The sequence below is a fragment of the Lynx canadensis genome, chromosome C1 (assembly GCF_007474595.2).
Source record: "Lynx canadensis isolate LIC74 chromosome C1, mLynCan4.pri.v2, whole genome shotgun sequence".
Classification (NCBI taxonomy): domain Eukaryota; kingdom Metazoa; phylum Chordata; class Mammalia; order Carnivora; family Felidae; genus Lynx; species Lynx canadensis.
This window is the reverse complement of record NC_044310.1, coordinates 54,689,959-54,715,407: the sequence shown is the minus strand read 5'-3', so window position 1 is coordinate 54,715,407 and position 25,449 is coordinate 54,689,959. Positions and strand designations below refer to the sequence as shown.

General features: G+C 39.3%; 1 protein-coding gene across 8 annotated transcripts in view; it reads right to left on the bottom strand.

The window, feature by feature from the left end:
• SGIP1 (SH3GL interacting endocytic adaptor 1) overlaps positions 1–25,449 on the bottom strand; it is a 199,897-nt gene that overhangs the window by 109,986 nt on the left and 64,462 nt on the right. For all 8 annotated transcript variants that reach the window (XM_032594319.1, XM_030326944.1, XM_030326946.1 and 5 more), the window contains exons 2-3: positions 4,680–4,743; positions 127–151 (exon numbers count right to left, since the gene is read on the bottom strand). In XM_032594319.1, the coding sequence (XP_032450210.1) occupies positions 127–151; positions 4,680–4,743 (89 nt within the window). The remainder of the gene's footprint in view (positions 1–126; positions 152–4,679; positions 4,744–25,449) is intronic.

The following is a 25,449-nucleotide window of genomic DNA, read 5'->3' as shown; positions in this document are numbered from 1 at the left end:
TCTGAAAAGTCATTTAAGTTATTTTTTCCCTACAGGAAAATAAAAAGAAATGGGGCTTCAAGAAATTCAAACATAGTATATATATTGAAATGCAAACCTACTGAAAATGGTCATTTAAATACTTACAATTCCATCTCTATCTGGTGAACCTCTGTAACAAAAAGAAATGGGTAGCTATTAGGAAAATGAATCATTCTTGCTACATAGACTAACATGCAACAATAAGAATTGCAGACCACCTCTCTCCCCCTTTCCTGTGTTCCCACCCCAGTGAACCTGGCTAATGAAAACGAAATCAAAACAAATTAGTCGAATGATATTTGAGCATGGGATGTGTGCCTGTGTGTGGGGGAGGAGGCAGATTCTCGTTAAAAGCTGTTGTCCAAAAGGTACATGTTGCTATCGCAGTGTCTTGGTTCACTTTTGAGAGGGGAGTTTATTAAGAGTCTGTCCCACTCAGCTGGCTCCATTTAAACTACCACAAGGAATGTAAACTGACTTGCCCTCTCTCATCTTCTCCCCTGTGACTGGTCTTGAATCTCTCCCTATAGAAAGGAACTCCTATGGTATTTCTCTCTTTACTTTGAGAATCTGTATTTTCTTCTATATTTATATACCTACTGCTCCTTTGATTTCAGGAGAGCAGGAAATGGAGGACAATGTTTGCTAAATGGCCCCCTTGATGACCTAAGGCCAAGAGAGTTCATCATCCAGGGTGACACTGTGTTGCAGTGCCTAGCAGTAAAGGTTCCAGAGTAGGATGAACCTGGGTGTCCAGACTCCACCACTCATTAGTTCTGTGACCTTGAATACATTACTTAATCTCTCAAAGTCTGTTTAAATAAAATAAAGTATATAAAGAACTTGTAATTAGTTCCTGGCCCATACTAACTAGTCAAAACTGTTCATTTGTTATGTTTTTTTTTTTTTTCTCTTTCATGGTGTCTCATGACTGAGAACACAAAACTGACCATTTGCAGCCATGTTAGACTTCAAAGCAAGTACTATTATTGTTCCTTTGGGAAACTGAACTGGAGGAGCCAGAGGAAGGGAGAAATAAAAGGGTAGTCACTGTGACTTTATAACTTCCTATTTTAGTTCACTCTGTAAAGAGCTAGAAAAATGTTATTCTATTAACACGGAGGCCAGAGTTATGCTTAGATGAGGACCTGCATTGTTTGGAAGGTAAACTTAATAAGTGCTTGAGGTGGACTCTGAAGTCTTAACGGAGTTTGGTGTGGTTGGAACTGTTCTTTAGGAGGTGGGACCAAGTAACAACATTCCTTATTGATTCATGGGGTGGGGAGGAGGAGAGAGAAGAGGGAGGGAGGGAGAGAGGGGGAGAGAAATGCAGAGAGTTAGGAGCCCATCTTCTGGGCTCCATGATGGGATTTCCTTTTCCTACTAACACCCCCTTCAAATTCAGCAAGATATTCCATTTAGGTTATAAAACACTTGATGGGAGCACATTATTTTTCGTAAGCAGTTCTGTGTCTGTGGGGATGCAGAGGTAAATCAGCGATACATGGACTAGATGCAGAAAGGACCCAGATATTGAAAGATCCATGGGAGTTGACAGAAATCTTGGGGTCTTTGAACCTGGCTATGGGAATTAGTTGGTTCAAAGAAATTTCATGAAAAACAAAGTGTAGGAAGATAAAAGTTGATAAGAGTTATAATTCACTGAATGAATACTGAGTGTTTATAGCCAGGCACTAGGCTAGAATCAGAGGATAAAAATAATGAAGAAGTCATGCTCATGGTAAAAAGAATGAGACAGGAGAGTAAATCCAGGGGGTTACCAAGGTTACCAATAAGCCAAGGTTGGACAGAAAGCATAGAGGAAAGGTACTGCCCTACATTCATCAAAGCAAACTTCCTTTTTCAGATTTATATACCGCAAAAAATAAGCATTTCTTACCAGGATAGCAAACCTGTACTGAAGGAACTGAGAGAGAGATGATTGTGTCACCTTTAGGGTAGGATATATCCAAAGGTACTGATCCTCACGGGGATGTCTTTGGGGGCAGCACATTATAGATATGAAGACAAGGCTCTGCAGATAGGCCTGGCTGTGGTGTTGCCCACTATTGGTCCAGGTACAAGGGTATATCAATAGGCGACCTAAACGAGAGGCTGCTTGATCTCATGCATATTGCAGCTATAGGGGTGGCATTTCCCTGTAATTGGACATAGCGGCACAGTGTCCTATCTTGCCTCTGTCTTAACCATTGACGGAATGGAGCCTGTGTCTCCTAGTCTGGTGGCTGTAAGCATGGCAGTGAAGACCACTGGCTGTATTGCCAGACTGCCTGGATTCAGTCAACATAGATTCCTAACTGCATAACCTTGGGCAAGTTCTTTGAGCCTTTTGTGTCTCAGTTTCCTCATTTACTAAATAGCTATGAAAATGGCATATACCTCATAGGCCTATTAAAGGATTCAATGAAGTGAAGAAAGTGAAGAGCCTGGAATAGTGTCTCGAATATAGTAAACACTCATGAAATGTTATCTAGAATAACGTTTTTATACAATCTGACCTAGGATGGTGAGTGGAGAGATGTTTGCTAACATCTCAGTCTCAGATGCTAGAGCATGTGTTATCAATGCATTTTCTAACCCCCTCTTATGGAGTTTTATACATATATTTTTAGTAATTTTATTTTCTTTTTAGCAGAGAACCCATTATATTTACTGACTTCTATTTGAAAACTAATCATCTACCATGGGCCTTTGTCGCTATTTTAAGAAGTGTCAGTTCCCTTTTGCAGCTACTGCCTTTTCTCTTACTCCGCTACAGGTCTTGATTAAAATTTTGCCCACCTAGTCTTTTTCTTCTGGGTGACAGAGGATGGGCACTTGATTTGGACTAGAATTCTGGCTCCAACTCTTATTTCCAGATAGCCTTCAGAGAGTTACTTAATCCCTTTTGGCACTGATTTCTCATTTCTAAAATTGAGATATTATTTCTAACCTTATTGAATCGCCGTGAGGATTAAAAAGGATATCAGTGCATACAAAAATACCCTGCACAGGGCCTGCCACTTAGCACAGGCTCTCTCTTTTCCTCTATCAGCCACTGTAATGATGATCAAATCAGGAAGCTCTGGTCCCGACCCCACTCTCTGTCTAAGGAGGTTCAATCAGCTATAGTTGGAGCTGGTCGGCTACTGGAGCAGGTTGCTTGGCAACACTCACGGAGTTGTGACAGTCCTGAAAACAGTTTGCATCAACAAGGTTTCAATGATTGCAGACGAACATAAGCATTACCTAACACTGAAGGGACAGTAAATTGCCAGAACAACTTCCCAGCCTTTTGCAAGAATGATGCATGACCCAATTCGAGAGCAGGGGTTCATGAAAAGCAAAGGTTTATACTAAACAGCATGTCCTTCAACTATCACTGCTGGTAGAATAAGTTTATGGCTGGGGTGCCTGGGTGGCTCAGTCGGTTAAGCCTCCGACTTTGGCTCAGGTCATGATCTCACAGTTCGTGGGTTCAAGCCCTGTGTTGGGTTCTGTGCAACAGCTCAGAGCCTGGAGCCTGCTTCGGATTCTGTGTCTCCCTCTCTGTCTCTGCCCCTCCCCTACTCATGCTCTGTCTCTCTCTCTCTCAAAAGTAAATAAAACATTAAAAAAATTAAAAAAAAGAAAAACTTGCAAGACTAGAGTGAATGTCATTTCCCTGGAATAATTATTTACCAAAAGAAAAAGCATACAGAAAAGGTAAGAACCAGAGATTTTAACAAGCGATTTTAACAAGCGATATCTACACACACACACACACACACACACACACACACACACACACAAATTGCTTCCTCCCCTTAGAAAACTTTTTACACTATCTGGTTTAAAAGGCTTCAAGGCTTCAAGGTTGCCCATTCCTAAGGAAGGAAGCCCAGACACCTCACCCTAGCCCTTAAAGCCCTTCCTATCTGGGCCTGGTCTCCTTTCCAGCCTTGCCTCCCATTACCACCTTTACCTGCAGCCGTCACGTAGACAAACTGTCCTAGCTATCTTGTCCTGAATGCCTACTGGACTTTTCCATCTCTCTCCCTTGGCTGTCATTGTTCCCTTGGCATGAGATGCATGTCCTCACCTACTTGAAGTCTAAACTCAAGGTTCCTCCCTCTCTGAGGCTTCACTGATCATCTGTCCAAACATGAGTTTTCCCACCCTCAAATTTCCATGAAATTTCATTTTTAACTGCTCATAAGGAACTGACCACATATTAATTTGTATTAGTAAGAGTAAGAGTAGCATCCACTGCCATTTACTGAGCATTTACTAAGCACTAGCTACCATAGGAGGCATTTCAACTATGTTATCTCATTTTGTTATATGGAAGATATTTCTTTGGTATGGTAGATATTTTATCCCATGATTTATACATTCTTGGAGGACAAGGACACAGTGCAGCGCTCATACTGTGCTAAAATTTATGCATGATAAAAATATATGGGATGAAAAGCTAAAGGTGAGTAGTAAATGTAGCCCTCTTTGGTTTCACCTGTATCCAAACAACTGTTGATTTTCCCATTTTGTAACTTTCGGGGATTCTAGCCAAATAAAGGGTTTAACGGGTGCTTCATTCTGCCGTGCAGCTGACCACACCACATGGCCACATGTGGTCCCTCAGCTGCAGCTGAGCCGCTGTGCTGTCCCAAAGTACATACGTCGAATCAGTGTCCTTTTCTTTCTTCCGTATTCCAAAGGCCTTCCTTGTACGTTTTTTCAATCCTGTGGAAAAAACAACAAAGGGTCAAGGAGATCGAATTCCTCTTTGAACACTCCTAGCAACATTCAAGTACACGGTATCAGGGCTCCAACTCATGAACTGTGAGATCATTACCTGAGCCAAAGTCAGAAGCTTAACCGACTGAACTACCTGGGTGCCCCCAAGTGAACGAAATTTTTGAAGTTGCAACACACCAGTTAACTTCGAACATTTAAAAAGCAGTGAAAGTTTATGTAAGTATCTGTGTGTGCACGTGGACATGATTCATTATTATTTTCAACAGATGTTTATCAAAGACCCAGCACTGTAAGTTCTTAGCTCTCTGAACAATCTAAGAATATAAAGAATGCAAAGGAGATCCGGGCTAGATATAGAAAAGATTGCAAGTTTCTCTTAGATTATTGTTATTCATCACTAAATAGGTCCTTGGTCAAGAAACCATATCACAGATTTATATAAACAGCAATTTTTGGGTGAGACATATCCTGAGAGTAGGACCATTCCAAGGCACAGATTACATGAACAAGAGAGCTACATTGACAGAACACATCTTTGTCTCCCATAGTCCCATCTCATCTTTTTCTCATTCTTCAATTCTGTGGATTATTAACCATTCTCTGAACATACCCCAACATCTGTACTCCAGTATCTCTTTCTTCTATAAGTGGTTCTTACCTCTGGTTGAGGTGATTTTCCTATTCGGATATTTAGAATTTCAACCATCTATCAAGGCCCAGACAAATGCCACCTTCTCTGTGAGGGCTTCTCAGCCCTAGAGGTATAAGAAACTGACTATTCTGTGCCCCCCCCCCCGACCCCTAATGTTGCTCTTAGGTATATTTTTATTTATCAAATTGTTTCACTTAGTTCCTATGTCAGTTTCCCTCATAGGCTGTGAGCTTTTCTATGACACAGACCAAGGATTCCTTCTGTATGTTCCCTACACCTGGTATAGGTACCAGATAACATTTGTTGATTTAAAATATCTTCCAGGAAGCATCATTCAGGAAGTATTGGGGTAAGAAGGCTCCTTTCTTCCATCCTGGAGAAACCAAGCCCAATCTTGGTTCTTCCATTCCTATCCTGTCAAGGCTCTGTCTGGGATTCCTATCTCCTACATGTTCCATAGTTACATATATGGCTCATGTTTCTTAGTGAGTATTATTCAGATATACTAGATGCCTATATATTTCAAAGTCTTAGACTTGTTATTGGTGGTTTGGAAAGCCTTCTTGACAAATTGGAGCTGGAAAAGTCACTAAATTTCAGGATTTGTTTGGCACTAACAGGTGGAACAAAGGGAAAAACATTGACAGAATCAGAGATTTGATGACACCTTCTTCCAAAACATGTGAGTCAGCCCAAACCACTCAGCTTACGTGAGTCATTCATTATCTGGCTCTTAGGATTCTACTCATATGTGATCCCCAAAATGTCTCTGTTCAGTTTAATTTTGCATTTTAATAGTCATTCCATTTAAGGTGTTTAGGTCTTTAAAATGTCAATGTTTGTTTAAAAAAAAATCTCTTCCCACATTAAGCTCTTCATTACTCTTCACATGAGTTTATAGGAAAACTCACTGACATTTAAAACTACCCACCCATAATATTTAGGAACACCTTCCCCCATTAATTTTTATTTATTATTATTTTTAATTTTAAAGAGAGAGAGAGAGTACGTGTCAGTGGGGAGAGGTGAAGAGGGTGAGAGAGATTCTCCACACTTTGTATGGAGCCTGACATGGGGCTCCATCCCATGACGCTGAGATCATGACCCGAGCTGAAATCAACAGTGGGATGCTCAACTGACTGAGCCACCCAGGCACCCTCATTTTTAATTTTAATCGTTAAAATTTTCTTGCTTCTTACCTCTAATTGCCTTATCGTCTTATAGAGAAAAAATATCATAATGACAATCATCATTTTCTTCTTGGGTCCAGGCCTCTTAATTGGCTTTTCCATGCTTCTAATTCAGGTTTGGGGTCACAGTAAATGCTATATTTTACCAATCACTGCTGGTTTTTATAGGACTTTAAAATAAATGCTATTATTATTTTATGTTTTCAAATCATTTTCTTTTCTTTTTTTTTTTTTTCAACGTTTTTTACTTATTTTTGGGACAGAGAGAAACAGAGCATGAACGGGTGAGGGGCAGAGAGAGAGGGAGACACAGAATCGGAAACAGGCTCCAGGCTCCGAGCCATCAGCCCAGAGCCTGACGCGGGGCTCGAACTCACAGACCGCGAGATCGTGACCTGGCTGAAGTCGGACGCTTAACCGACTGCGCCACCCAGGCGCCCCAAATCATTTTATTATCTATAACTTGACTATAAGAGACAGCATGTTCCACCAAACAGATCAGAAAATACACATAAATTCCAGTAATTCTTGTATTAAATTGGTAAGAGAACAGGCAATAGTAGTTTTCCATAGATTCTGTCCTGTTATGACCACCAAATTTGGACAATAGCCAATATGAACTAAGTCACAAACACCATGAATTGTCCATCTTCCAGTGAAAAGTGCAAAGGATCAGGATTCAGGGGACAGAGTTCATTTCCAGCATCATTTTAAATTGTGTACCTTAATACAAGTTCTATCTCTTTGTGTCTTAATCTCTGTCTAAAACAAATAAGCCAATAATAAGGGAAGAAAGAATTTGCACACATTCACAAAATGCTATGCCAATCTGTAATTTTAATTTCACTGAAAGTTGCATTTCCTATATCTAGAATACTTTTCTATATACGGAATACATACGGGAATACACCAAATATGTGACATTCCAGAAAAACAGAACTAACCAAATTGTCAAATAAGAGAAAGCATTGGAAACATTTTTCCCCCTCGAGAAGTGGAAAGGTTGGAGAAATTTAGGAAAGTAGGAAGACAACTCTGAAAGACTAAAGCAAACAGTTATGAAACGTAGAAGTTATTTGTATCTTAACAGCTCTTTGAGAAGATCCAGGAAGAAACAATCATACCAACTGTGTTAAAAGTGAATGTACAGGTGTGGTCATACGTTTCAGAGTTCATTAAAAAAATATTCAAATAAGTTTTTTGAAAGGGAGTAATGATTTTCCACTTCTGACTCCAGAACTTCATGACAATTTTAAAGTCAATTTCTGTAATTGTTTTTAGGTTGGGTCATGAATATTTGTCAACTATTCTTTACCAGAAATGGGAGGGAAAAACATCACTTGTTTTTTAAGAAATGAAGTAACTATTCCTTTGTCAATATCAAAACAAAGAGATATTAAGGGAAAGAATTTTGTTGTCTTGATGATCTTGGGCTAGAACGATTCTCCTCCAAGCTGTGGAGGTGAGAACATCCTCCAGTATGCATCCAGAACTGCAGCCTTGGGTCAGCCACACAGGAAGTCTGGCCTGTGCCTCTAGCTCCTCTCCACTTAATTTAGATTCTTTTAGTTTCCTTTGGTACTACGAGAGGAGCTAGTCAAGTCTGGGAATAACAATGAAATTAAAAATAGACTGATTTTTTAAGAGGGTGGCAAAATAGGTGATCCTGGATATGATGTTACAAGGTAATAACATAAAGCAAAGAGTACAGAAATTGACAACAGTGATAACATAAGAAAAATATAGAATAAGAAGTTTCATCAGTGTAATATTATTAGTTATCGTTACTGAGGCCTTACCTATAAGCCAGGCACCAGTTGCTTTACATCTGTTGACTCATGTATGTGAAAAAGTAGGAGGTGTTTTCTTCTCAAATAACTGCCTAAGTTAGGTTTTATTATCATCATTTCCAGGGAGGAAATTGGAGGCTCCCTTACCTCTATTGCTCCCCAAATGTTGAAGTTCTTCAGGATTTTGTCCTAGGGTCCTCTATACCCTCTCCCTGGGGCAAACCCACATGGTTTCACTTGCCATCTGTACATAGATGAATGTACATAGATGAACCCTGAATCTATAGGTCAGGCCCAGTAGTATCTCATGAGCTTCTAAATATACAGTACTTCTCACAGTCAGGCTTTTCTAAATTGACAAGAGATTTCTTCAAAAGCCTTTAAGCTCCACTTATTTTTTTTTTAATTTTTTTTAATGTTTATTTATTTTTGAGACAGAGAGAGAGCATGAATGGGGGAGGGTCAGAGAGAGAGGGAGACACAGAATCTGAAACAGGCCCCAGGCTCTGAGCGGTCAGCACAGAGCCCAATGCGGGGCTCGAATTCACAGACCTCGAGATCATGACCTGAGCCGAAGTCGGACACTTAACCGACTGAGCCACCCAGGCGCCCCTAAGCTCCACTTATTATATATATGCAATTAAACCTATAAAGGTACGCCTGATCATTTAGTTACAATTATTTTCTGAATAAAATTCTCCTCAAAATGAAATAGTTCTCACGGTGACAGATGGTAACTATACTTATTGAGGTAAACATTGCATAATACATAGAATTGTCAAATCATTATGTTTGTACCTGAAACTAACATAACACTTTATATCAACTATACTTCAATAATAAAAATTTTTATAATGAAATTGTTCTCTATCAGTAGATAAATGGATAAACAACATTTAGTATACTCATATGTAAAATATATTTCTTGTGAAAGGTCCAAAAAGTTGGAGAGTCTTTTTTTTTAACTTAAGAAAATATCTTTTAAGTTTAAAACACAAATTGTGTTTACTAGTGTTGTTCTCTGAAACTTCCCTGAGATAATTTAAAAAAAAAAGTCAAATTACCTTGGAACTTCCTGGTTTTAAGAGTATACAACTCTGCAGGTGAAGAAGAAATAGTAGAGCAGAACATAATGACCTTTACCCATTTTTTTTCTCCAGAGTACAACTGTTCTATAAAAACTCATTAAGCAAATGCTAAATTCTGAATATGAGCCTTTAAATGTTACACTGAAAACAGAATTGTTCGGAGGGAAATTCCAAAAAGAAAAATTTGGACTCTATATTAATTTTAGATCAAACATCAAAATCTGATAGTCAAAAGAACCTACAGGGTTTTTGCTTGGTTTTATGTCTTCTGTTTTATTTTTAAAAATCCCATTTGAAATTTTGTTCTCCTTAGAAATGAAGACTGATTCTGTAGATGGACAAGTTGAGGTAATCGTCCTGGAATTGAGTCCAGAAAGAGAAACTGAGGTGTGAACATCCTCTAGGCAGGAGCTGAGACCCAGACACACAGAAGACACTGTTGGCCTTAACCAGAGATGCCGTCCTCCCATAGAGGAGTCTAAGTGGAGAGTCCTGCCAGTTACATCCTCCTTTCTATCCTTGTCCAGAATTCCTGCCATTCCACTGCTAGCTGTGGGACAACAAGGAGAATCCACATGTAAAATGGTCACTGTCCTATTAGCACATTGGCAGCAACTGGTTTATCACATGAGCTAATGTAAAGGGGCTGAGATGGGGAGAGATGTAGGGATGCAGTAGAGAGGAGAAGAGCCAAAGACAAAGCCAGGTTCTAATGCTGGGGGAGAGAGGGCCCTGCTGGGGCTGGTGGGGGGGGGGGCATATTCTGTGTATTTGATTGTTGAGAGACAGAGCTCCTTTGAAGGTATTGTTTTTTGATTACTTTCTTTACTCATTTCACCATCTTGCTTACACATTGCTTTCACTAATAGCTCTTCATTGTGGTGTTAAAGCCTTCGTATAAGCGTATTGCCTATGAAATTGTTGAAAAGGCAGTACTTTTGGAGATCATCTTCCTGGGGTATATTTGGTTCTTCCACTTCCTATCTTTCCCAAAACAGTGCTTTGGAGCAGAGCTTGGACAATGCAAGGCCAGGGCACAAAGCTGGGTCTAGAGTGACCTACTGGTGTGGAAAAAAAAAAAAAGGAGCACGAGGAGAAGGGATGGCAGTGAGCTGTTTAGGGTCAGTCAGTATGCAAAATACAGTTCTTAGAGGGACACAAATCATTCCCTCATGTGTCTCACCCAAAGCATGAAGATTCCAGTTTCCAGAAACACAAGCAGGAGACCTGGTGGGAAGGAGCAGAATGCATGGCCCTCTTTGGAATCCAAAGATTTGGGATCAAATCCCAGTTTGACCCATTGGTGGCTGTCATTTGCAGCAAAGAGAATCTAAGAGGCATTATGTTACTTTTAATATAAGATTAATGTCCTCACAGGGCATGAGGTTTGGAGGGATAATCCCAGTTTTTCTCTTTGCAATCACTAAGAGCAAAGGGAGGTACCTCTTATTCACTGAGTACCTCGTATGTGCCAGGTACTGTGCTAAGCACTTCACACAGACTAACCCTTTCAATGAGCTCAGAAGGTATCACCAACCCCCTATCTTATGAATTAAGAAACAGACTCCAAGGGATTAAGTTCTTCTAAGATCACTAAGCAAACAAGCGATAAGACCAAGATTTGAGCCAGTTCTGTCTGACTCCAAAACCAAGCAACTTTTTACGGGGTGGTCATGATGCTTCTTGTAGTACCCAGAGCAATGCAGGGGACATGGTGGACACACCATCCATATCTGTTTAACAAGTAAAAAAAAAAAAAAAAAAATGGCCAAAGTTTTTATAATGGTTAAAACAAAAACTAATGACTTTTCTGATCTTTGCAACCTACAATTCCATGGATGTTCAGGTTTTTGATATGCATTTGTGCAAACGGAAGTGTTAGGGAAGAAGGAGCCCCAAACAGCACAGGATGGAACTATCTGAATGAATGCATAGGCGTTAGAGCAGAGAATGGAAATGCAGGGTGAGTGGTGTGCTAAGGCCTCACCACATTTTTAAGTGAAAAATGTGCATAAGAGCACATCAAAAAGCTCAATTTAGCCCAAAACACATATCATAGTGAAAAACGAACGGAAGTAAATTATTAAGTACTTACGATGGTTTAGGGAATGTATCAGGAAGTTCTTTATCTTACCCCAGTACAACCTCATATGATGGGAGCTATTATCGTATTGATTCTATACCGTGGAGTATGAGGAGTAACTGGTACCAGAACACACAGCTAGTAGCTGACAGACCACATTTCAGAGTCCCTTCTGCCTGACTCCAGAGTCCAAGTTCCTCACGTGTCTGGATATCTCTTTGTCAGTCATCACAATTCATTTTGCTCTCTTATTAAAAAACAAACAAACAAAAACCAACTAGATTTTTTTTTTAATTGAAAGACCTTTTTAGGAAAATTAAGATGCACATTTCTTACATATGAAGACTGTATTTTGCATGTTTAAATCTTTGTATGCTGCCCAGGGAACATAAGGACACCTAATAAATGTTTGCAAAATCTATTCTTTGTGTGATAACGTAAATTTTCAGCTTGAGCCTTCAGCTTGGAGGGTTACTCAAAGGTGAATCACATGTAATGGAATTATTTATTTTCTGCAGGAACCCAGGCCAAGCACTTGGTCTCAGTAATATAAAACAGACAAATTTAATTGTCCTGGGCATAATGCCGCATATTGACAGTAACTCTAGACTGTCAATATCTATTCATTATGATGGTCGCTGTATTTCTCTCAGGAAAGATTAAGATTCTTTGCGTATCAGCTCTTCCTCTAAGTTTTAAATATAGGTACTATAATCCAATTCAGATTCTTTGTCAGAGGGTCTTACAGAACAATGTAAGATAGGTGAAGACAGAGTTCAGCCCTTCCCATGGTTTTTTATGTTTATGATTTTCAGTACTTAGACTACTGCATAAGATACGGGAACTGCTTAATAAAGGAAAGTTCAGTGTCAGGCAGTACTTGGTACATGGTAGTCACTCAGCAAATGTTTGCTGGTTGCTCTATATATTTTCAATTCTCATCAAAATTGTCCAAAATTGATGGGCATGTGCCCTTTGGTCTGAATGTTTTACCTTCATTCTTATGTGACTCAAAGGAAATTCAGTTGTTCTTTGTACTTAATAGGCACAAAGATGGTACCCGATCATTCTGAGGGGAGCCTACGGGGAGAAATGTGCATCCTGATGATGTCCTCCATTAGTATTGGACTGTGAAAGGATGTGAGATGGATGGCACCTTAACATTCAGATTTGATACGTGAGAGTTCATGTTCATGCACTAAAATGAAGATTGCTAGAAGGCAATTCAGAACTTCAAGGAGTTAAAAACAGTGATGACTTTTTTTTTTTTTAAAGAAATATTTGACATTTGGTGACACGGAAGAAAATGTTAAAGAGAAGATGGTCATGGAACGGATTTGCCACAAAAAGACTTAGTGTCTGCTATGCTATTATTAATGTAATGAAGGAGCTGAGTAGAATTAGGAGGAATTTTAAGCAGATGAACAACTTCTATTAAGACTTAAGCAGAAAGATCCTTGGGAAGAGTATGCAGTTGTAATGAAAGTTAGGAGGGTTGAGCTCTGAAAGACTTGGATTCGAATGTCGTCTATTCTATGTCCTGGGGCAAGAAACTTAACTTCTGAGTCTCAGTTTTCTCAGCTGTTCATCATAAAAGCTTTGGGTAAAGTTTAAATGGGTATAAAAGTCCTGTATAACACCTACATTATATTGTGCACCACTACATGCAGATTTCTCTTGCTTTTCTTGCAGTTTTGATAGTTACAAAGCATTTGGGAACCAGTTATTTCAGCTGATTACATAAAAGCAACTAAATGCCTGATTTGTAGATCTATTCTTCTAGAAATAAAAATACATCAAAAATCGGTAATAATCAAAATTTCAAAATCTTGAGCTTTCTTGGATTACACTTTTAATAGAGAAACCAAACTTGGTCTCAATAAATTTAATCTGGTAACATCTATCACAACAGATAAGTGGGGATTAGAAGACTCACAGTCTTTTCAGGAAATATAACCATCTCCTGTAGCATAAAAATACAGCATTGATGAAGCCTTTACTATGTGCAAGTCTATTACGAACTTAATCAGCTGGTCTTCCCAGTGTGATTTGAGAATAAGCCAATGTCACCTCTACTTGGATTAGTGGTATATTGAATTTGGAGTTTCTTGCTTCCATTGTGATGAGGAGACACACATACTTTGCTTGGAAAATAACACTTCAAACACAAAATTAATTTGACCTGTTCAATGAGAACCTTGTTCTATAAAATGGCTTCCCTCTTATTCCCCCTTCCTCCCTCTCATTCTCTCTTCCCACATACACTGACTCTCTTCTCTCCCCTCCATCTCCAGTCCCTCCCCTGCCTGACACTGACATGTAAGATTAAATTAAAGTTAATGATCCTGTTCAGATGGACTCTGGTTTTGAGGCATAAACAGAAAAATTCACTGAATCACAATTCACCAAATTTCATTTCCAAAACACTCCATTTTCAACAAGGGAATACATCCCAAAGAAAGCAAACTGGACAGTAACAAAAATCCTTTTCATGTGCCCTTGTCTTTTTATATTTCATCCAGAGAGGAAAGAGCAAGTACTTTGGTAAAACCTCTAACTTGTTACTACATGTGCCATTTAGTGCTCTGAGTTAAATTTGTCAAAGGTGAATTGAAAAAGAAAGCTGGAACACATTCTGCATAGAATTCTCGTGGTTTAATTCTAACCTACTAGGGAGAGGCACAGAGGTGGACAAGGGGAAAGGAGATTTACATGGCACTGCAGAGCCAACCCACCACAGGCCATTAGCCAACTTCACTTACCAAGAGCCCATGAAGCCTACTTCCAAAATAGAATAGAAATGGTCTGAAAACTTAAAAATATATATAGAAGGAGATATTTTTAAAAAATAAGATCAGTCATCAGATAAACATGCACAAAAAATACAAGTCTCAAAAGGGAACTAAATAGAGAATTTAGCTCTAAGTTCTTTTGAGAGGTCTCAAAGGCCTCTGGGATGTATGTAGATGGATCCCACTTACAAGGGTCATAAAGATCATGATTATCCATGTATTTATTCACCTGCCCTCCATCCATCCATCCTTCTGTCGTCCCACCATCCATGCTTTGGCTATAAATCCTAACAGATAACAAAATTCATTGACATGAAATTATTCCTGTGGGATAATATAAATCTATCAAATTGCAATGAAAACCTGATCCCCTTTTGTCTATTCTCATTGGAGGCAGAAAATATCAAGTTAATGCTCTTGGGAAATTAACCCTTGGTAGGCTTGCAGAATTATCAAGCAATCCCCTCCACATGGCTAAATGGTCATACTTATAAATCTTATATACTAAACATTCAAATTGATGTTTGTTATTCTACTAATGATTCTTTGGTTCTAGATCCTCATTCTTACCTAGCAAGGTCAGAATGACAATTTTTCCATATTGGTCAGTATTCTCTTCACCAATATCCCAGTAATGGCCAGGGATACAACCCTAGCCTTTTATTCAGTGCTTAGAGTCATGCTTAGAGTCATGCAAGTTCCAGACTATTTGTGATCACTATCAGAAGACCTCCTCATCTTCTCACTCAGTGGTTGATAGAATAGGAACCTGCTGAATATCTGTCATGTGCCAGAGATTCTTCTGGTCTAGGGATACTGTATCTAATATTACCCTTGAATAATGTGAGATCACAGATCAGTTACTAAGTAACCCTAAAACACCCACCTTCAATTAAGTAGCTGCCACCCACTTTAACTGTTTATCTCTTCATCAGTATGACATGTATGCATAATTTTGTGGTGTTTGGTGTGAAGAGTGACATAAGATGAGGAAGTGCAAGGCCATATCATTCAAGTTCTTGAAGGTCAAGTTAGAGACTTTAGATTTTAAGAGCAACAGGCAGTCATTGAAAGTGTTTGAGGGGCGCCTGGGTGGCTCAGTCGGTGAAGCGTCTGACTTCGGCTCAGGTCATGATCTCACAGCTCATGAGCTTGAGCCCTGCGTCTGACTCTGTGCTGATGGCTCAGAGTCTGGATCCTGTTTTGAATTCTGTGCCCCCCTCTCTCTCTGCCCCTCCCACTCTCACTCTATCTCGCTCTCAAAAATAATATTTAAAAAATTTAAAAAAAGAAAGTATTCAAGAAGGAAAGTAACATCATCTATTACCTTGTTCCAGAAAGCTCCAAAAGTAATTAAATTGTTTAATGTCACTATGATATGCTAAATAAATGAAATGAGTCTCTTCTACATCATCAAGAGATAAAATTACACTGTTCTTTTGCCAAAAGTACTATGCTACACTAGTTATTTGAAAACTAACATTTGAGTTAGGTTCTGTATAGAAACTCTAACCAAAATATTTAAATTTCCTGAATTCCTGAACATTTCTTACCACTTAAGAGTTTACCATTTGTGGGGCGCCTGGGTGGCGCAGTCGGTTAAGCGTCCGACTTCAGCCAGCTCACGATCTCGCGGTCCGTGAGTTCGAGCCCCGCGTCAGGCTCTGGGCTGATGGCTCGGAGCCTGGAGCCTGTTTCCGATTCTGTGTCTCCCTCTCTCTCTGCCCCTCCCCCGTTCATGCTCTGTCTCTCTCTGTCCCAAAAATAAATGAACGTTGAAAAAAAAAAAATTAAAAAAAAAAAGAGTTTACCATTTGTGACAGTATATAAATATATCACTTTTGATAATCCTAATTGAGATTCAACCTAATTAAGAGCCTTCTGTTGAAACCTCCATACTTCCTGAACTCAAACCCCTCACAGAGTTGTGCTACATTTGCAGTCAGTCCCAAAACCAGACTGTAGATTTACCACTAACCACATATGTGTTGTTGAAAAAAAGATCTCTCCAGAATTCAGCTTCCTGACCTGTAAACTACCTGCTTCCCATGATTATTGTCTTAAATGAGAAAATGGATTTGGATATGTAAATTAAATGCTACCCAAGCAGAAAGCAATATCATTATTTATTTGTGTGATTATTTTTATCATCTTAATTGGGGGTTGAAAAACAGTAAACTGTGGTAGTATATATCATCTAAAAGTAAAGTATCCAATCCAGTGAAAATAGTAAGGTTCTTCTCTTTCCTTGTTAATATGAAAAGGGAAGGAAAATGCATTTCCCCTCACAAACCTTCTAGTATATTTTCGGGTTTCTTCTGTTGGATATGTTAACTGTAAGATTCTATAAAATCTTGCCTACTTTTCACCAGTCTAACAAGATAATGACAAATGTTCACATGAAGCATGGGTAATCGAAAGCTGATCTTCCTCCCAAGCCAGTTTCTTTTTCAGGGGGTTTCTCTCCAAGTAAAATGGTACCATCATCCCCCAAGATGCTTCATCTAGAAACCTAAGAAGCACCTTGCACTCCTCCTTTCCCTTGTTCTCCATAGCCAATCCATCAGGGAGTGCTGTTAGCTCAATTTCATATATATGAATCCTTCTTGATATATATCAAATATGTGTCTATCTATATCTATATCTATATCTATATCTATATCTATATCTATATCTGTATTTGTATCTATATCTATATATCTCCAATCTGTTCACCTAGGCTCCTTCCATCTCATAAAGCTGTCACCTTTAAGACATGGTCTCTAAGATTGCTGTGGAAGAATATGAGAAAGCTATCTCAGATATTTTACCACCTCAGCCAGGAAAGAGATAGTCCTGCTTATATGCCACTGGCCAGAACAGCATGGCTTGTATACCAAATAGTCTCACCTAGATGTAAGAGATGCTGAAAAACAGTCTGAGTCTGTGAAGCCACGCCCCAGCAAAAGCTTTGCACTCTGGCAAGGGAACTTGGTTCTTTGGAAGTCAGCTGTCTCTTTCAATCCCTGCATGGATGTAAGATGCTATCACTTCTCTGCAGCTCTAGTCCCACGTAACTAACCGGTTCTGCCACTAGCTACTTGTGCTAATTTGAATAAATTTACACCTCTCTTAACCTCAATATGCTCATCCATAAAATGGATCTTATGTCATAGGATTGCTATGAAACCTAAATAAATCATGCTTAACAAATAATGTTCTTAGCAAAATCAATGGCTTGTCACATCGTTATTTTCTAAAAATTGAGTCTGAATATAAAACTGATCCCAGGTTAAATTCTTAAAATTTTTTGGATTAATAAAAATCTATGGTATGGTTTGCTGAATTACTTTTTCCCCCCTAAAGGTAATGGTTTAAGAAGGCTTTGAGGTTTTTAACCAACTTCCAAATCATAATTTAAGCCAATTTTTATTTTTGTTTGTTCTTGGAAGGGGGTTTTAATCAGCTTCCGTTAAAGGACAAAAAAGAGGAAATAACACAGCACAACTGACAGGTAATTAAGTCACAGAATAGCAGAGTGGACATCAACATTTGGTTTGGTACTGGATCAGCAAAACTAAAGCCCTGAGAGTTTAAAGCAATAGGCCCACAGCCACACAGAGAATTATAGAGGGGACTGGACTCCAACTTTCATGCTTTACTTCAGCTCAAATACGTGTGTATGATATATAGACCAATATAAAAATATAAATATGTGTACCTATATATGTAGAGAGAGAGAACACAAAACTACATAACCATCTTCTCTAGTACTCTAAATTACCACGTAGCTTTATGTTTGAATATGTTTTTGTTTCCACTTCTATGATAAATATAACTCATTACTTTCTAAATGTCTAGAATAGTGTCATGAACCCCTATTTGGCTGAACGGCACTGCCCTAGCAATCTGAATCACATTTCCAATGACGCCAATACTTTTTTAGCTGAGTTCTGGCTTAGCATTTTGATTAAATTTTCTGTTAAGTACTCTAAAAAGACTTTTCACTTTATGAGACTATAACCTCAAAGACAAGGAAAGTAAAAGGTGACTTTAATAATAGAAAACAAAACAAAACAGAAAAAAAAAGTCATTAGAAATGGTATCTGTAGAAATGCCAAGATACAAATGCTGAATCTGAATTAAGCTAATTATGTGGTACGTTTCACAAATGTATTTTGTTCTTCCTGGAACAGTCACATTTATAACAGAATCTACACGCTTAATTTAAAATTTTGCCAGCACACTAGTCAGGCTGCCCCAGATATTTCTCCTTTGAAACTCCCTTGAAAACCAAGGCTAGGGGCGCCTGGGTGGCTCAGTCGGTTAAGCGTCCGACTTCAGCTCAGGTCATGATCTCACGGTCTGTGAGTTCAAGCCCCGCATCGGGCTCTGTGCTGACCTCTCAGAGCCTGGAGCCTGTTTCGGATTCTGTGTCTCCCTCTCTCTCTGCCCCTTCCCCGTTCATGCTCTGTCTCTCTCTGTCCCAAAAATAAATAAATGTTAAAAAAATTTTTTTTTTAAAAAGAAAACCAAGGCTAGCTCTCGTTTTTTTTCTTTCTTTTTTATGGCCACGTAAACACATGCACACACCTTCTCGCCTCAGCCACTTGGTCTAAGTACAGCCCACCTCAGTGATTTCAGTGGAATTCAATCTGCTCTGAAGTCATCAGAAGACAGAACTCCCTACTTCGTGTGGCATTTAGGACCAGGTCTTTCATAGTTCTCCAGTTTTATCTGTCATCATTACTCTTTGAACACTGTGCTCTGCAACCAAACATTCTCCTCATTCCCTAAACAAGTATATTCATGACCTACGTGTTAGCCTCTGTTTGGAGGTCTATCTCTTTGGACGACCGTTTCTTCAAACTACACCCACAGAAACCCACCCATCCTCAGGCTGGCTCAGAAGTGCCCACCTATGTCTGTACCAAGTTTTCCTACAGAACTGAATTTTTCTCCCCTTGGGTTCTTCCAAACTTCACTTGCGACTTCATTATAGAACTTACCAAATTTTTGCCTCCTATTACAGTTTACATTATCTTTGTTCTCTTAGACTTTAAACTGCTTGAGAACGGGACCCACTTCTTATTCATCTTGTGCCCCATCTGTGAACCTAATTCAGTGCCACATACACAGCAGATAGTCAGTGAACATTCACTGAATTGAAAAAAAAGGTTCCAAGCCAGGCAAAGACTTGAGTGCTAAAAATGACCTTCTCCATCATTATTTGGTATAAGCAACTGAACAAGGAGTTTTCAGGTTAAGACTTTTTCCATCACTGAGAAAAGAACCTCCACTAAATACTCACTTGCAAATCTTTACTTATCTAAGGGCATGAATCATAGATACAGCCAAAGTCCTAAAAATGCAGCAAAGTAAATGAAGAAGTAGAAGGAAAGGTGAAAGAAGGTGTCACACTTGGATATGTATGCACAAATAAAGTGTACTCACACTTGTGTATATAACACAGAAGAGACCCTCAGACTCTCCCTCAGTGCCTGTTCCCTCTTGTTTTAAGGACAGATAGAACATCCTTCTTGATCTCCTTTTCCAGACCAGAAGGGCAGCAGCCAAATAGATGAGTCAAAGAGGCAAAGTTAAAGATAGGTAGTTAGGGCAACTGCCAAAGACGAAAAGATGCATCACACTGTCTGGAGAAGGAAAGGGCTTTTATCTTGGGGCCACCGGCCCAATGAACAGTGCCTGATGGCTTTGTTGAAGTAGAGCATGGGGCATTAATCGGGATTCTAAAAATGATACATATAAAAAGCACTTTTAAAGTTGTCTCAAGTCGATGCAAGAATGTTACCTTCACCATCAAAAAATAGATTCAGTTATGTTTGGTCTTTGCGTAAGAAACAGAAGCAATGTAAGAATATTGATTTTTAAGAATATATTTTACATATATATTAAAGACATATATTAAATATATTAATATATGTCTATAATCTACATTAACAGAATAGATTAAAACCTAACTTTTTATATTTCCAAAATGTAATATACATTACATTTTACATATATTATACATAGAAATACATTATTTTTTTAGAAAATTAAATTCTGTGGAAGAAGGCTAGCTAGAATTTGTTAAATGCCATCATGTAATTTTCATGGATTATCTCATTAGAACTCACAGCCCCACACTGTTATGTGGGTATAACCATCCCCGCTTTGCAGATGAGGCACACCTCTCAGAGAAGCACCACAGATTTCCAACATGGTAGAGATAGTAAATGATGGGTCAGGGGTCAAATTCAGGCTTGTTGGAACCCAAGGCCCAAGCTCTCGACCCATGTACACATGTCTGCTGGGAGGCTGAGCGGAGAGCAGTTGGTGCACACTGTGCCCCGACCATGCACTTGCTAAACTAGCTCATGAGACCCAGTGATCTTGTGCTTCCCTAGTCTCCTCTCCCAGCGCTCCTGGGAGTATCTGTTCTATATGGTCTGCTCCATTCTATCGCTATCAGTATTACAGAAAAATAAGTTTGTAGTCAGGAAAGCAAAGAGCAATATACAACTAAGTCAGTGGTTTGCATGTGGGATGAAATACTCCCTTTGCCAAACAACCTTTTGAGTTGGCCTCATCTCTGAAGAATTAAAGAGGTGGATCAGGCATCTTTATGACAGAGTGTCCCCTGGTTAGGAGGGGGTGGGGTGCTGGGGGCTTCACTCTAGGCCTTTTAGGGCTCCCCTGTGATAGAATAGAGTCAGCCACACAATCAAAAGGCAAGAGGGGAATGAATACCATTTCTATCTCTGAATTACTGGTTTTCATTTTAGCACTAGAGACAGTGACTTCAGCTTCTTTGCTTCAAATACTCTCAACCATCAATCGCTAGCAAACTCCCTCCCTCCCACCACTACCACTATGGTGCATCGTCTATCACTCAGCTATGCCCAATGGTAGGTCATGCCTGAAACAGCTTGCTGCTTCATAGCTGCCTAAGGGTGCTCTCCAGTATAGAGCAGGTTTTATTTATAAGTAATGTATTGAGATTGCTGGGCTACCTGGCCTTTGGGTGTGATAAAACTCCAAGCCTTGGTTCCTTATCCTCAAGGAACTCATTGTTTGAGATGACCAGTTGATATTTTGTCTTTTGAAATACGAGAGAATGATGGAGAAAGTTCGTGGTTAGGAGAAGAGTGTTATAAATTCAAGCATGTTTTATCATCAATTGAAATTCTGGAATATGTTTGAGTTCTGTTGAGAAACTGATGTAGTAAAAGTCCCATTACAAGATAGTATAGGTCATAGAAATAATGCATAGAAACAATGCGTGAAAAACAATCTTGTTTTCATCAGGGTGAATGTTTTAGGATTCCAGGAAAAACATACTCATGAAAATGTCCTAACTATAACAAGAAACGTCTGTTAGTATGTAGCAGTAGCTCTTAACTTCTTTTTGATCACAGACTTCATTGAGAATCTAATCAAAGCTATGGATCCTCTCGCCATAAAATACTGGCATGCACATATATCTACCAACCTGTGTGTAGGGAATTTATAGACTGCCTAAATGTATCACAGACCCAAGTTAAGTCCCTTACTATGTAGGAACTCAATTATTTTTTTGCATTAATGTGTAACGATAGTGTATAATAAATGATCTTGGCTGAGACAACCCAGCTATGCCAAGCATTGTGGTGAATCTTCGTCAGACGTTAAATGAGTTATTTAACACTTTAGAAGGAATCAGAGCTTGAGTCAGGCTTAGAATTCATAGTGTTTGTCCTTGGACCCATGATGATGGATGTCCTAAATTACAGTCAATCAGCCGAGCCCTCTGTTATGTCTCCCTGATGGAGCCTCCCTATTTTTCTTCTGGCTGCTCTAGTCATCCATCTGTTTCTGTTACAAACAGCTCCAGTGCTTTTTTAGACCCACAGCTTTTAAAACTGGGTAGAGGAGGAAAATAAAAACCCATTTACTTCAGGAGCAGAAATAGAAACTAAAGAACTTGGTCATTAGCAATAATAAGCAAAGAAAAAATAGAGTTCCTACTGTGTGCTAATTACAATGGTAAGCCCTCTCACGTCTCATGTCACTGAATCCATAAATTCATCCTGCTGGGTAGATGTCATTCATCCATTATTTTACGGGTAGCCAGAGGCTCGAAGAGATTATATGACTTGTGTAAGACCCCCTGGTTAATAAATTACACTAATATTTAAATATATTTGTGTCTGGGGTGCCTGGGTGGCTCAGTTGGTTAAGCGTCCGACTACAGCTCAGGTCATGATCTCATGGCTCGTGAGTTCGAGCCCCGCGTCGGGCTCTGTGCTGACAGCTCAGAGCCTGGAGCCTGTTTCAGATTCTGTGTCTCCCTCTCTCTCTCTGAACCTCCCCTGTTCATGCTCTGTCTCTCTCTGTCTCAAAAGTAAATAAACGTTAAAAAACCTTTTTTTTTAAATTAAAATAAATAAATAAATAAATATATTTGTGTCTGACTCCAAGTCTAGTAGTTTTTTCCTACTGTATAATGCTTTTAAAAGTACTTATTTAAAAATGAGATCTAACTCCATGCTTCCGGTCTCTTAAAATTCCCTATGTCTGAGAGACTTCAAAGCTTCCCCAGATGAAAAGATATGCATGGAGGAAAAAAGACTCCCTGCACCTCCTAGAATACTCAGGTGGATTCCAACACTAAGGTCACATGGTCTTGGCTGAGCCACAAAGCAATTGAAACCTTACCTGGAGAACTGGGCTTCCTTCCAGGAGCATTCAGACTCATGCTGCCTTTTCTTTCAAGATGTGGCTAATTGAGCCACAGAGACAATCAGTGGTATCAGGCAGTAACGAGGAAACTTCATATCCTGTTTCCATTCACCCTTAGACACCAAATTAGCTTTCACCTATATTTTCTTCTAGATCGAAAATAAAAGCCCTAACGAACTATCATGGCAAGAATATCAGCTTGTGTTGGCCCATACAGGGGTCATGAGTTATTGCTTGGCTGTATTTGTTAAGAGCTCTGCGACACACTGACATAGTAGTTTTGTGGTCTCTAGACTGGTTGCCTCCCCACGCGTCTCAATAAGACACAGTCTGTTATAACGACCACGGTACCAGTCTCCTGAAATGAATTTCAAGCATCCAGGTTGAAAACAAAGCCACATGACAATCCGTTAGAGACATTTTTAGAAGCGTCACATCTCTTCAGCCTTCTTTGACTTTCCATTTCCCTTCTTTGCGTCTTCAGCTTCCCATTTCTGTGTCTTCTTTCATTTCTCTACCTCTTGGGCAAGGTAACTGAGCAGCCAGTCCAAGGACCTGTGTATCCAGAAAACCCTGCCCACGGGGCTCTCTCCACCTGGGGAGCCACTGCCATAGAGCAATTGCCTAGTCAGGTAAGAAAGCCTTTAATATCTGCCCACATGACGATTCCATAGTCATGCTCAGAACTGACCCTGGCTTCTCCCTTAGTAATTGCCTCCAGCAACCTGAAAACTTTTGGCAGATGTTTACTGGTCACCCGCTACATGCTGTAAATTTTTCTATGTATTGGGGTACAGAACTAATAAGATAGAGCTTCTGCCTTTGAGGAGCACTGCTGAGTGGTATGAGAGATTCACAAATATATGATTTCAGCATAGCATGATATTAGGGTCCACTTATGTGCAGAAGTTAGAGTCCACTAGAGCACAGAGGAAAGGCACCCACCCTAACCTGGGGATTCGGAGAGGAGTCTCATCTGACATGCATAATCTGAGTCCCAAAAGATAAGTAAGAGTCTGGTGAGAGCCAAAAAAGTGAGATTAACATTCCAGACCAAGGAAACCACACAAACATGGTCACAAAAGCATGAAATGGATGATATGTATGGAGAAATAAAAGCTACTTGCTATTTGTTAGTCACACTAAGTAAGAAGGAGACGATGATAGGAGATGGGGCTAAAAAGGTAGGTAAGGATCAGGTCATAGGGTGCCCACATGTTACACTAAGTGACTTGGGCTTTGTTCTGTAGGTTATTAGGAACCAAATGTAGGCTTCTAGCAAAGTATTTACATGGTTAGATTTGCACGCAGTGGGGAAGATGGGTTAAGTGGCGAAGACTAGAAGCAGGAGACCAGTTTAGAGACCATCATAACAATCTAGCCCAGACAGATAATGGGGGCCTAAAACTGGCAATAGAAACAGAGAGTGGACCAAAAGTTATTTAGGAGACAGAGTAGGGAAAGTTTAGTGAATGATAGATGTTGGATTGAGGAGTGGGAAGAACTCAAGATGACTCATCGTTAGAAGTAAGGGGCTACAGGTTGACCAGGGAAGACTCGACTGTCTCAGATTACACAAACCAGCTAACCCTTTGCTAATCCAATGCAATAATTCACATCTTTTATAGTTACAGAGTAGTGACAGTTTTATGAATTAGATATTCATCACAATACATATTTTGCCAAGTGTCCTATGAAGAAAATATTTTGTCACAGCTGAGGAGATGGGTCTAGGGAAAGTTAAATGGACTTGGTCAGAATCACATAACAAAGCAGACTCAGGTTTACGTCAAAAACCTAGAAAATGATCTTTCTTTTTAAGGCATACTGTATAAAATTATCCATATTTCATGCTTTTGACTGTTTTGGAAATTTCACATGGTTCTTCTGTGGAGAAATCTCGTTGTCTGAGACCTCCATGACAGAAATGCAGCCTTCCACTTGACTCTTCATGTCAGAATCTTTGTTTCTGTATTCTAGTGGTTTTCCTACACAGACCTTTCTGCCATATTATGAGCTAAAATTCAGATCTGGCTAATTAATTCAAGGAGTAAGCTTTATAGTCTTGGTAACTTTGATGTGTGGAAAAGCGGCTTCTTTTTTTTCCTAGAACTTTTTCTTCTCAGACATTTCATTGTACTTAGCTAACCTTAGAGATATTTTCCCAGGGACAGATTCTAGCTATCTCACTAGGTTCCTATGAAGGTCAGATAAGATAATACATGTAAAGGGGACTCATAAACTATAGACTGCTGTCTGACACATATTACTGCATTGTTATTTTCTGGTCAGTAATGTAATAAAAAGGAGGAGGATGAAAAACTTTAATTTCCTTCAGACTCCTGTCTGATTCTTAGTATATTCCCCACATCAGCACGTTCCAGCATTCATCT